The sequence below is a fragment of the Accipiter gentilis genome, chromosome 4, assembly GCF_929443795.1.
Source record: "Accipiter gentilis chromosome 4, bAccGen1.1, whole genome shotgun sequence".
NCBI lineage: Eukaryota > Metazoa > Chordata > Aves > Accipitriformes > Accipitridae > Astur > Astur gentilis.
The window spans coordinates 3,381,062-3,395,663 of record NC_064883.1 but is presented as its reverse complement, the minus strand read 5'-3'; the positions used below and the strand labels follow the sequence as shown (position 1 = coordinate 3,395,663).

Sequence of the window (14,602 nt, the reverse complement as noted above, 5' to 3'; positions counted from 1 at the left end):
TTTCAAACAAAAATAAATTTATTTAAAATCTTACACAGTAGAATTCCTTCATTGCACAAATCAAAGTATTAATCATGTTGACGTCTGTTGGCTAATTTGTTACTTTATTAAAAACCCCTCTGTAATGTTGAGGTGGGAAACCCCAAAAAGTAAGCTATATTAGAACTAGATACCATATAGCTTATGCAGCCACATAAGAAATGTTTTCTGCTGCTTTGTTATTACACAGGTAGTTGGTTCTATCAGCTAAAGCCTAGTGACTTGGATTTGTTTTATGCATATTGGGTTTTGTTCTATTACTTTCCAAGAGATTGTACTCCCCTGAGTCAGCTGTGTTCATTGGTCAGAATAAATTCCAGCATCTGACACCATTTCCATTAATCACAGACAAGCCAGTATACATGAGCAAGATAATAGAAAGATAAAAACAATATCTGGTGAATGGGAAACATTATTTATGTATGCTGTTCACTAATACAGTAGAAGGTAGCTGGAAGGCATTTTTTCAACTTTGATAGACAAACTGAAAGCAGAAGAAGGGCATCATATGAAGTACTTACTCCACAGGGAAGAAAGTGTCTGGAACCACACAGATCACGTAGCACCTTGGTAACACTTTTACAGTCCATCATTACCATGGCTATGCTAGAGTCATAGCTTCCCCATATATTTGCAAGCAATTTTAAGGTAATTTGCTAAACAGCTGTGAAATTCATTTTTATTACACTGATCTTAAACTGGACCTGTGAAGTTGAATACTTCACCCACTCACCCACACATCTGTAAATAACACAGTATTAAGTGTCTTCCCACCTGTTACAAGTTAGGTATCATGGATTGAACATACAAAGCATTTTTCTTCAGTGTATTGGGCAGTCAAGGCATTTCACTTAACCCTGTTGTATTAAGCCAGATATGAAGCAGAGCAGTTTAAAAAAAAAAAAAAAAAAAAAAAAAGGCATAAGTTGTATTTGTCTAAAAACCGTTCTTGGCCCTAAAAGAAAAAAAAAAGTAGTACTCGGACACCCATAGTCTATAAAGCAGGCAGTTGTAATTCAAATAACTCTAGTTCCCACTGGCATACTAAAGATACCACAAAATACTTCTTATGTATATCAACAATGCTACAACACCTAGTCTGATTAAATTAAGGCTTTGTTTCTTTACAAAAAGTTAGTAGCCTTCACCACCACACAAATAAAAAGTTGAGGTTCTGGTGCTGTGCAAAGGAGGCACAATAAGGATAACTGCACTCTGAACAGGATGATTCTGTGGCAGGCACCACTGTGCATGGAATTAAGTCGGTTTCCTACAGCACGAACGGAGGGAAACAAGCTGAACATCCAGGATTTGCAGTGTTCAGCAGCATTATTTATGATCCTTTATAATTCACAATAAGGCCCAAAATGGCACAATCTAAACAGGATAGCCTAGAAGTGATTTTTCTCTTGCCACTATCTAATATAAATCAAGATTTTGACAAAAAAAATCTCACCTTTCTTGATTAAGTATTACATAAAAATGCATTTCTAAGCCAGAGGAATCAGAAAGTTAATTGAAAGGAGGAAGGAAGATATAATCCAATTCTTCATTTTATGTCTTACTCTGGAAAAAAAAAAAAAACTGTCAAAAAATAAGCTCAGAGCTGGTACAACTTTTAACACAGGATACCAAATATTTTCTTGATTACATACAGATAGCAAACAAATACAGAACTGGATTATTTTGTTTTATTCCAAGAACTCACTTTTCAATGTAATCTTTTGCAAATGTGTGCCATTTGCAGTACAAGACTATCTAGGCCCCATGCTAGATTTCTTTATATTTACATTATATCAGCACAGCTTTAACTTCAAGGAACTTGTTCCTGATTTACAGCTGCGGAAGACTACACTTTCTGTTTCGGAACTAGAATTAAAAATAAAAGAATATTTCAGGCAATCTGTTTTCCCTCTTTAAAAGTTCAAGCGTTAAGGTGCCTATTCAGAACCACTCTAAAAATGCCTCAGTTCATTCTAAAAATTGTTTAACTCTTGTACAGACAGTTTTGATTACACTGATCCAGGTAATCTGCTGGACAGTTTAACAAAGTTGTTTTATTTCTCATTTCCCAAAATACATTCTCATTAGGCTTTGGAGGACTTGGGAACACCCAGGAATTATCTTCCAGAGAGTTCTTTCCATAAGAATGGTGTTCCTGAAACGTTTTGCCATCAACTGGAATGGGTCTCTCATCTGTCCATGCTTGTAGAGTCACCCTTTCAGATGGGGTTTTTACATCTCTCGGCAGAGGGGGAGACACAGCATTGCAGAGTATTTCATCTTTTTGTGAGAGTTTTTTATAGACTACCCCAGATGTCAAATTCAGCTTTGAAATATTCAAGTCAACACATTGTACCGGTACAGTACAGGCAGCTGAAGAAAGAAGATAAAAAAGATTTTTAAATGACATTATTAATGCATTTTTCATATACTCCAAATGTACTACAGTATAGGAGGGATGTGAAAGCCAGTGTTTTCAAGCTACAAATTTTCAGACTGTATTTTACTTCAGTAACTACTTAAAAGTTACAAGCTACATGTACTAACCTCCTCAGTCTCATTTTGCAAGATGAACCAGAGATGCTGAAATCTCAATGTCTAAAATACACCTAATACCAACAAAACCTCCCAGCTCCCACTTGAACAGATAAATTGATGAATCTTTTTGACAAGACTGGAATGAATGCTGAAACAGAGAGGATTTTCATGCACTCAGAAAAATCAACCAGATTCAGAACACTGCTTACACAGAGCATGCTTCTTCCTATTCTACTGATTCTTTCTCAGGCTGCCACGAACCTGAATTCTCACTATCCATGAAGCAGTAAGAGGGAAAACCACGGTGTTCATGGATTCTCTGTGCTCCACTATTGTCTAACTTCTGAAACTAAAGTGACAGACTGCAACGTTCAGCCATCTGAAATTCCAGGGGAGTTTTAAACTATGCTAGGAATGGGAGGATTTTGGAACAGAACAGCATCTACCTGAAACAAAAAAGCTGCACCTTCAATACACATCTGAACAGATGGCCAATAATTTATATAAACATGTAGTGATTCCTGCAGTTACAGAAACTCACATCTTACAGGTAGTTTTCTAGAACAGCTATGAATCTTGAGTACAAACTGTGATTGGTAACTTTAGTTCTTAAGGGACAGAAAGAGGAGCCAGTATCTCAGTCAAAGAATATGATGTCCATTTGTCACTAAAAATTAAAAGGCAGTACCCAATTTGCAAATGTCAGCCAAAAGCACTTTCCAGTAGCACAGGCATCATATCTGAAAAACATGCTAAGGAATTGGATTTGGCCTCTTTGAGCTGACAGGTGTAAAAAGCAATTTGAGATCTACAGACCTTTAAAGTTCAAGAAAAATGGAATACACTGAAAATGGTTTGAAAATGTAAAAAACCCAACTCCATAAGCAGACACAACGTTTGTTGAAAACGCCTCCATACATAAATGCCAGCTAAGTAGAATCCTCATGTTAACATCATACACACAGCAATGAATACATTGTGTTCTACAGACTTCATGCACTTCTTGTAGAGGCAACTAGTTTGTAAATGGTAAAATAGCTAGTATTACAGGTATAGAAAGTTTTAAGTCAATTCTACCCTTATTTTGCATAAGCCAAGATTTTTCTACAAATACAAGCACAGATCCATCTGCATTGCATTTGTAAGAGTGGCTGACAAGCAAGGTAAACAAATAAAAAAAATTAGCGTTCATTTCTGCTGAACCTGTCTACTCTTAACATACTTGTGAAAAATTAACTGAAAAAAGCCTACAGAGCAAAAGGCAAAAATCCTTTGTTTCCAAATCAATCAATAATGTCTTTTATAGCTGTGGATGTACAACTGCATTAGCAACCTCAGAAAATCAGACTGTTCACCAGCTAGAAGAGAAAAATCAGTACTTCTGGAGTGGCAAGACAGATCTAACCCCAAACCAGAAACAACAACAGAAAGATATTCCATGATCACATCAAAGCTTGACAGACTTAAGGATTAAAATCTCATTCACTTCCCAGTTTCTCTGCTGAAGTTATTTGACAAACATGTCTTAGAACTGTAGGAACACAGACTCACCTGGTAACATGTGACCAAGTCTACAAAATGTGTTGATAGTTTATCAGCCAAGTACCAGAGAGTGATTAATCACTGCTGGCCGTGATTGACCTGGAGGTGAATCCTATCACTACCTCACTGAGCTGATCAAAGCTGTTTAGAAACAAAATGTCTTGATCTTGTAATGGACTGGGACATCAGAGACTGTCACCAATATATTGTAACCAAGTTCACAGTGTTTCACCAGCATCTTCTGTATTCTGAACACAGTAAATACCACAATTGGAGTGAGCAGAAAACAAAGGAAATAAACACTGCAATAAACAGTCAGACTGATAGTCTGGCCCCACCAGAGTAAAAATGCTCTCTTGTAAAGCATTTGGCTTGAGAGAAACATACGCATGCAATAGAAGAACCATCTCATGAACTGCTCAAAGAAATTATACACATTTTATGTGGAAATTGTTTTCCCCTTTATTATTTGCGATGTAGCAGCAGAAATAAGGCAGTTTTGCAGCCCCAGCATTTTGACATTCAGAAAATGTCATCTTGCATAGCATTTTGCTAGGAAAGACAACTTTTCTGAACGCCAACATGAAGAAATATGCAACCATAATGGAATTTCAGTCTATTAAAGTCTGAATTTAAAATGTTGCCAAATTAATACTTTATATATTCAATACTGTGAAAATAATACTGTGTTTGCAAAAAGATTTTTTTCCCCTTAATATGAAGTTGTTCTGGTAAAAGGTCAAATACAAGTAAACTTAACACCTCAGCCTTGTGCACATAAGCAACACTTGACTGAGAAAAAAGCCACAAGGGGAACAGAATACAGTACTGCAGAAAAAACACATCAGCAACACCTTTATGTGTGAAGTTGACCAGTATGAGACAGAAGCAAAAGCAGAAAATGGGTAGGCTGAAACCATAATATAGTCTAGCTTATCAACTTCAATTGATGAGATTCTGATAAGATATGATAGCTAGTTTCTTTCTAAAATCGTACAGCTTGAATCAACGGTTTGTGTTTGTAAGGTCTGTTACTGCAAACACTGACTTGCCTTTCTTGGTCGCTGTTGAGTTTGTTTTCAGTTTTCGTAGGACCTCAGCTTGCACGTCAGTCACTAGATGCAAATTAGACATTTCTCTCTTCAGTTCCCAATATGCTTGTTGCACACTTTCAAAACAAAGATTTTTTAGAAGTTAAATAACTGCCATCTCTAAAGCACTCTCATGCCTATTAACATGCTTATCAAGCACTAACTGTTAATAAATCATTTTTGCCTGACAAATACTGCCAATTTTACTAGAGTACCACAATTCAAAATGAATTGAGCAGTACTGATAATTACCTTAAACTGATGGACCTTTGTATATTTTATTTGACTCTTGTGTATTACAATATAAAATGTATTCTATATCAACATACTAGATGATACTAATAATTTCAAGTTTCCCAAAGGGAAAGAAATATGAAGTGTATTCTCCAATTTCATTATTTGAAGCTAACCATCTTACCATAAAATTAGTAATCTCCAAGGAATACTTTTTAAAAAAATATATTAAATGGACACTAGACTACAAACAAGGTAGAGTACTAACTTTCAATTGCTTTTGATAAAAACGACCACACACACCATCATATGTTATGATCCTAGTAATGTTAATTGATCATAGTTTTAAATATTCCATCAAAATCAGTATTTGGGTCTTCACACTATTCATTTTTCTACAGTGAATTCAGACTAGATATTCAAGTTCCAAACTTAGCACCCACAGACCAGACTAAAATATAAAACATACCATTTCATATTCAAGTCATCTAATTTATGTTAATACACTGCCTTATCAGACAGTTTAAAAAACAGCAACCCAATTCATTCTCTGATAAGACAGCATAATATGAGAACCATATTTAACAGCAGCACTGTTCCAACGTGGAAGTTTCTGGTTATTAGCTGGTAAGAAAAACCAAGAACAAAAAAACCCCAGAGAAGTCAGCATCACCATATGTTTCTTGGTAAAATTTCGAGCAAAGGCTCACTGAACACCACATTTACGTTGATTAATAATTAACTTAGTGTTCAAAGACATAAGGATGCAGTTACTTCAATTTAAACATGAAATGAATGATTTAAATTTTTTCTAATGCTTAACATTCTACCAAAACACATTTATTGAGAACAAGTATCATGGATGGGCATTTTCAGAATATTTCTTTCTACCTCACTATATTCACCTAAAAGGCATTTACTTTAAAACAGTTCTGTACCTCAAACTATTGTTGAGATGACTTAAGAACTATTAACCTATATAACAACTGTATTTTCAAACATGCATATATACAGATTTCTATCCCTCTAAAATACCAATTTAGGATCACTCCTGCATGAAATATATCAGACATTAATGTGTTCAAAAGGACCCTGAGAAGCAGCTATTATTCTGTTCTGCAAGTTAACACTAAAAGAGTTTCCTTAAAACACAGAAATTAGATTTTCTTCTATGCACAGAAATATTTCCCCAGAATACAAAAATTCAGATGCAAAAACTCCGTTAAAGAACAGAGGAAGCTGATAGTTTAATAGGTAATGTATTAGGTATCAGCAATTCTGATACATAGAAAGCTAAAATTTTCAGAACTGGTATTTCAAGAAGTTCAGCTAAACCTGTAGCCTTTTTGCTGCAGAATCCATGTGGTTCTTTGAACTTTTAAGAGATGACAATTTTAAAATTAAGTTGATGTGGCAACCACACTTCATTTATTCATGTGTTTTGGTCTCAAAAACAAGATCAAATAAACTTTACTTATATCAGAACAGAACTGTCCAATAGTTAAATATATTTATGTGTATAGAAGTGGTAAATATAAGAACAACTCAGTGTCTGCCACCAACCAGAAGGAAAGCGCTTAGATAAATTTTATAGCATGCATTTAGTGCTTTTAAAAGCATCTTGCAAAGGGATGCAGGTACCAGAATTCCACTTGATTCACGTATAACATTTTAAATGTTTTTGTTGATACTGTCCTAGAATCCCATTGCAAAGCCTCACTTTCAAGGAATTTGCAATTGAAAAACCAAGGATTCCACACGCTTGGAAGTTTATCCTATACTGCTTTCTAACATGTAATATAAACCTTGAATATCATAGCCTATCTAAACCTACAGCAAAGTAGATTTGCAAACCAAGAATTTAAAGTCAGATTTGCAGGCTGCTGACAAATGTGAAATAATTACTTTCCAAAAAGTTAACTAACTGCAAATGTCTCCATCTCCCATAAACAGCAGGACTGCTTGCTACAACAACTGTTTCACATAAGAGGTTTTTCAAGTGTTTGTCCACAGATTTTTGGATAGGCTTACATATTCAGTACACATTACACATTCATTATTTATGTCATATTACAATAAACACTATACTGTACATATGCTAATTCAGATGGTTGCCACCTGAACGTCATTTTGTGGAATAAATCTGGTCTGGAAGATCAAAGAGATAACTGCTTTACCTTGAGATAACACCTTTTTTCAGGCGTGCAAGACTGACTATGAAGCTCCAGCAGATACCACAAGAAAAAGTGTTAGCTACCTAGCTATCCAGTCAAGGTGAAAGGTGAAAGTGTAATCTGTGTATAGTGTGTATAATATCATCATTACACCAGAGAACATATGAAAAGAAATATCTGTGCTGTTCTCTTTCAGTGACTCATTTCCCTTCCCATCTCTTCAAGGTATTATGCTAAACAATCTGTCATTATGAAGGACCACTCTTCCCTCTTGTGGAAAATTGTGTAAGTACACCAGTAGGCATAACGGTATAAGAGTTGCAGTATTTCATTTCTGCAACACAGAACATTTGGGAACCTTCATGCATTCATGAATTGTTCCGTTTCATAAAGAATTAAAAGAGATATATATATATACACTTTATAATATGGCACACATACTCAAGACAGGATAATATAGGAGTTTAGATCCTTAGATTTACCACAATTATTATTTGAATGGCTGCAAAATGAAAACAAATGCTTTCTGATATGTTAGCATTTTTCTGGAAAATTGCTATTTCTTTTTTAACAGGTCACACGATGGCCCTCCATATTAAACCAAAAAATCCTTTACAATGTCTTCTAGTAGAAATATTATTGTACTGCACTAAATAAGAATGTATGTTCCAACGCTAAGCAAGAGATTTGAAGCCATCACCTATGCAAATACAGCAAAATCCCCATACACAAAATGAAGACATTCTATAGCTGGGATAAGACTTAGAAATGTATCTACCACCTCCTCAAGTCAACTAATTATTAAAAACCTGATTTTTGAATACAAGATAATTTAACTTTCATTTTCTGTACAACAATCTGAAGATGTAAATATTTTCTTATCATCATCACCCTGGACTACCAACATAACAAAGGAAAAAAAAAATTACAATGATCTTCCTAAATTAGTATATCTAGACTTGAAATTAGATTATATAATTTGAAATAACACATTTGAACACGTATTTACTTGTTCAAATAACTGTCCCTCAGTAAACTAAAACTAAACATGAAAGCCACCTGATTTTCATACCTCTGGATGTCTTGCCTTTGAAGGAGGTCTCCATTGAATGGATTTTCATCTTGAGCATGGTCCTGGCATAACAGAGTGAGGGGAAGACAAAGAAGGAATGAACATATGATTTCAGACCTTCTATCTGAAAATAAGTCAGTGAAACTACAAGTTCACCAATACTGAAATTCAGAAGTAGTCTTCATTTGTGTTGGCTGCATTGGTTTTCAAAATGGACATAAAGACTTCTACTAAGAATTTCCACTTAAAAATGTTTAAATTAACTACTTATATGAAAGCATCGCTCAGCCACCACCATACTCTCTCCTCTCTCTCTTTTTTTTTTTTTTTTTTTTTTTTTTTAAATAAACAGCTGAGCTCTTGGAATTTGTGATTCTTTAAAATGCAAAAATTGAGAAAGGCTTTTGGCTTCCATTAAAAAAAAAATAAAGTAATCAGTCTTCTCTTGTTATTTCCCTGTCCCAGTATAAAAAGACCTTTAATATATTAAAAAAAAAAAACAACAACTTTTTCAGTATAGATTTACTTCCACAAGTTACTTTTATGATAGAACATAATTTCTCTTGATTCTGAAAGACTGCTTTAAATTGTGCATACAAGCAGGCTTGCTGAAGTTAACAAGACTGTTTAACAAATCAAACATTGGGCTTGCTTCATTAGTCATGTTTCCATTAGATCTTCACCTATGATGAGTTCCCATTCATATCCCTTCTTTTCATGCTCCTTTCCTCCTACCATTCCCTCTAGCCAAAGCTCTTATGAATTTGATATCTGTTACCATGGCTTCATGATGGCCTATACATATTTCAAGCAACTTGTCAATACAATATACATGCTGCATCAACTACAATGCAAAACCCAAATATCTAAAAATAGAAAAACATAGAAAGTATACTTGCCTAAGGTAGAAAACATCTGAAAATGCTAACTAATGTAATTTAAAAAAGTAATAATGAAAATACCAGCTGGGTTTGAAACCATGCTGACTTGTCATTGCCCATTGATCACCTTTCCCTGTATTTTACCTGACAATTTTTCCCCCTCCTGAAGACTTTCCCACCACCACCCATCAGAGATTCAATTTCATAGTTAAAAAACCCCAAACAGTTGCACTATATTACCCCATATCTGAAAACTTGTACCTTTTTATTTCCTATATTAAGCAGTTATCAGGATCAAGAATAGCTAATATTAAAAAACAAAAAAGAAAAAAAGCTGTTCCTTATATTTGTTCTTTGCAACAAAAGCTGCTGACATAAACATTATTTAAACAGTGCCATGTCTAGTATTCCTTACAACTGCTATTTTAGTTTGTTCTTTCTAGCAACATTCATTCTCACAATACAATCTGCAATCTTAAATTATATAGCTGTTACTCTATTCTATAGAGCTACCTGACACCAGAACTGCATACAAGTTATAGTATGGCTTCAGAATTTACAAGTTATTGAAAACACCTAAAAGAATTCCAGATACAACAGAAAACAACCCACAGTAATGGAAGTTAACAGAACACCTCACATGCCTTCCAGGCAACATGCTTTATCCCCACCTAGTGTTAACGAACACAGACTACACGCGAGACAAGAAAATCACGCGCGTAAACCTGTCCGTGTAAGCCAGGAGTGCGGCATGACAGCAGCAGAGACGTATTCAGTGCTGAGAGGCCAAGAGCTCAACTATGTATGCTTTGAGGGCTGCAGGGGAGAAGGACTTCAGCTTAACTGTAGTCTGGTCCCTGAATGCCCAGGAGAGGTTGTCTTACATACCCTGAATATTGGCTCAGTCAAATATTATATGACTCAAGATTATATCACCATAATGACCATAAGGAACCTAAAATCATCTGCCTCTTCAAACAATCAGACTTAAATCTTTTAAATTTATCGTGTAACTTCAATGTGACTGCAGAGTCCTAGAGACTGCCACTGTACCTTTTTTCATGTGAAGCAGTAAGCATGCATTAGCTCTTTTAATCTTTTTTAAGCTTGATGCATTTTATTACTGCTAAGATCTCTTATTTTCCTTTTTGAGATCCTAAGCACAGTCACACAGTGTCACACAGTGACTCCCTCACAACAGACACTTGTCCCAGAAATGGCAGGGAAGGGCACTAAAAGAGGTATAGCAAGATTCTGAAAACCTTGTTACAAAAATACACTTTTCCTGACAAGCTTCATGCAACTATCCTGCTGTGCTAGAGCTCCTTAAACAAAGTTCATGATAGCTTTTAACATAAGCATTCTACTGTCTTAAACAAACAGAAAACCCCCAAACAAACCAGGTCTTGCCCAAACTTTCCAATAAGTCCAGCCCAAGACAAATATCACAATAGAACACTTTGATCTGATTGGCTACTTAAAAGAAATTGTAAAGCTTTATTTTCTGTTGTTACATAGGCAACAGCTGGGAAATCTTACGTATGTAAGTGTACTATTTCCAAGAAACAAGCCAGTCTATGAGAATATTTAAGGTTAATTTTACTAGGAAGTTGATCTTTCACTCAATTTTTATCTCTTTGTTTAGCCTTTATTTTGCTTGAACAAGGGTTTAAAAATAATGCTATAACACAGACACATCTATTAATACAAAAATTCCTTAAAAATAAAGGTACCTTCTGCTTGGATTTTTGCAACTCCTTTCTGAGACTGTTGCACTCTTGCTTGAGCTTTTCTAGATCCTGTTCCAGACTATGCACCTTCAGGTCACTGCTCAGCTTCTCTATTTCCCAGCTGGACTGAGTACAATTCAGATTTTTCATCACTGTAAGATGATAAACAAGACAATCAGATTTCAGTCTCAGTTCAAGAAATGTAACTCAATGTGTAAGGTTTCACTTTAACCAGCCCATGCCCTACAAAAAATTATCCTGTATGTTCTGAAGAAACTGCAGTCTATGACAACAGAGAAATAGTAACACTGGTAAAGTTGTTGGCAGAGAAGTCTATTTTCTGAGTTTAAAGTACAGAGCCCTACTTTCCAAGAATGCACTGGAGATTTTACACAAAGAAAACAGAAGTAACAGCATAAAAAGGCACTAGAAATACAAAAATCTGTTAATGGCAAACATTCATGATATATATACCAACTTGCATACTTCTTTCATGCTTTGAAAACATGAGCCTTTTCCTCCCTCAGATTTATATCATTACATAATTCACCCTAAGTTTTTCCCAAGTTTAATATGAAGAAGTTCCAAACAGAACTACAAAAGATACAATCAAAACAAAAGGGTAAAAGTCTAGAAGTTACTTAAGGCTTCTTATTAGATAGAATAAATTCACATGGTGTCTATTAAGAAACAACCTAAGACAATCGTTGCACCAAATCAGTAGTAGAAGGCTAGTTAGACAGCAAGAAAAGAAAGAATATGACAGGAAGAAAACCCCCAAGTCTTCAACTGCACGGTACACTCACTTCCAGATTTAACAATTTAAACAAGCTTAAGCTACACTGATTTTTCTTAAACAAGGTACTCAGAAGCCCAGTTATCAGTAAAATTGATTACTAAGTAAGGCTTGAAATCACCACATTTTCAGAGCTCGCTTTATAAACACTGCACTTCCTACCTCCTTAAACCATGATGTCCTCAACAATGATACTACTACTACATGTGGTTTGTTCTTCTAGGTTTAAAAACTTCTGCAACTGAAGTAGCTCATTACATGCTTGAGGCCCTCTTGGAAAGTAATCCAATTCAAGCACAGCAATACTTAGAAGCACCCTTCAAATGACTGCATTTGTACAGAGTCTGAAGTCCAGTCCACACCTCTAACTCTTCACAGATGGCATTTTCTTATTCTCTTTTCTTGTAACAGTACATTGTTTTTTTTCTTCCATAGTGTTTTATTTTACGTACCTACCATCTACACAGCAGTCTTTACAATGGCAGTAACAGAAGCTGGATTTGGGCTTTTGGAATTGCCAGGGTACACTGCTTTTTTCTCTTTCCCCTTTCCACCAGGCTCTCTACAACCAGTATCTTTCTACCTTTCCTCACCTCCCAGCCCTTTTAAATAGCTGTTGCCGACTGCAGCTATTGCTATACAACATCCTCCTGTACCTGTCATATCCCAACAGTGAAACAAAGCAATGTATCAGATCATCTACAGGTACCAGGGAAAGTGGTATTGACGGGATAGTGTTTCATATTTGAACAACTATGCCCCCATCTCACTCTGATGAAAAGGTGGTGGGTGTTTTGTGTTCGTGTGGTATGGTTTGGGTGGGGGGGGGGGGGGGGAGTGGCTGCAGGGGTGGCTCCTGTGAGAAGCTGCCAGAAGCTTCCCCAGCTCCAAGTCAGGCCTGACTCTGGCCCAGGCCGAGCCCATCAGCGACGGTGGTAGCGCCTCTGGGAGAACAGGTTTAAGGAGGGGAACTGGCAGTGAGTAGGGGGACTGGAAAGTGAGAGAAACCCCTGTGCAGACAGCAAGGTCAGTGAAGAAGGAGGGGAGGAGGAGCGGGGGAGGAGGGGATGCCCCTGCAGCCCGTGGTGAGGCAGCAGGCTGTGCCCCCCCAGCCTGTGGAGGGGAGCAGGGGAGCAGATGCCCACCTGCAGCCTGGGGAGGACCCCACACCGGAGCAGGGGGATGCCCCCAAAGATGGCTGTGACTTCATGGGAAAGCCCGTGCTGGAGCACTCTGTGCCTGAAGGACTGCAGCCCACAGAAAGGACCTGTGCCAGAGAAGTCCATGAAGGACTGCAGCCCATGGGAAGGACTCACATTGGAGAAGTTCATGGACTGCAGCCCGTAGGAGGGACCCCACAGCAGAGCAGGGGAAGAGTGAGGAGTCCTCCCCCTGAGGAGGAAGGAGCAGCAGAGACAACGTGTGATGAACTGACCCCAACCCCTATTCCCCATCCCCCTGCACCGCTGGGGGGAGGAGGGAGAGAAAATTGGGAGTGGAGTTGAACCAGGAAGGAGGGAAGGGTGGGGGGAAGGTGTTCTAAGGTTTGGTTTTACCTGTCACTATCCTGTTTTGATTTGATCGTTAACAAATTAAATTGATTTTGGTTTTTTTTCCCCAAGTTGAGTTTGTTTTTTGCCCGTGACCATAAGTGGTCAATGATCCCTCCCTGCCCTTGTCTCAACCCATGAGCTTTTCTTTATATTTTCTCCTCGCCATCCCACCACAGGGGAGGAGTGAGTGAGTGGCCTCGTGGTGCTTTGCTGCCGGCTGGGCTTAAACCACGACAGTGGTGTCCGGAGATGTACATGACTAGCCTATAAACTGTCAGGTTGTGCACATCTCTCAAACAATTAAATAACCTACAGTGGAAGGACACGACAGCCTCAGATCTCTACCATGGACCTCCTCGTCTATGATAACAAAACATGCCTGCCACCATTTACAAGAATGAACACATATGCAAGCTCAAGGTACCTCACTGCAGTATACTCCTGTCTTACCTACCCACTATATAGGGTTAAACCTCTGCCCTGAGATCATAATATAACCACTAAGACTAGTCAACATAGATTAAGATGAAGTAACCACATACATACCTTGTTGAGTTTCCACTTCAGTTCTTAGCTGTAACAGCTCTACTTCTTTAGACTGCAACTGTTCATTCAAGGTTTTCAAGGATTCCGCACTTTCTTTCATCTGTTTTCAGGGGAAGGGGGAAGCCTTTTGTGAAGCTTTTTTCTATCATATCTGACAATTCTGAGGTTTTGTTTTTTTTAAAAAAACAAACCAAGAAAACTATTGCTTTGATTTTTTTTTTTTAGCATTACCCAAGCCCAGCAATAAAATTGAGATACTTAAGGCTGTTATTCCTAAATAAAGTATTGTCATGTACTTTAAAAACCTAAAGGAGTGATAAAACAAACACCACGGATCTTCAGCAAATAAAATTCATTCTACAGTAAGCATTTACTAACTATGCAGTACTTGTATAACATGCAT

The 14,602-nt window shown here is 37.0% G+C and overlaps 1 protein-coding gene across 10 annotated transcripts in view; it reads right to left on the bottom strand.

Moving 5' to 3' along the window:
• Nucleotides 1-14,602, bottom strand: part of AZI2 (5-azacytidine induced 2) — a 1,028,525-nt gene continuing 1,013,923 nt past the window's right edge. For all 10 annotated transcript variants that reach the window (XM_049799290.1, XM_049799287.1, XM_049799291.1 and 7 more), the window contains 5 exons: nt 14,200-14,299; nt 11,308-11,456; nt 8,694-8,755; nt 5,175-5,290; nt 1-2,415 (listed from right to left, as the gene is read on the bottom strand). In XM_049799290.1, coding sequence (XP_049655247.1) covers nt 2,027-2,415; nt 5,175-5,290; nt 8,694-8,755; nt 11,308-11,456; nt 14,200-14,299 — 816 coding nt within the window. In that variant the 3' untranslated portion in view covers nt 1-2,026. The remainder of the gene's footprint in view (nt 2,416-5,174; nt 5,291-8,693; nt 8,756-11,307; nt 11,457-14,199; nt 14,300-14,602) is intronic.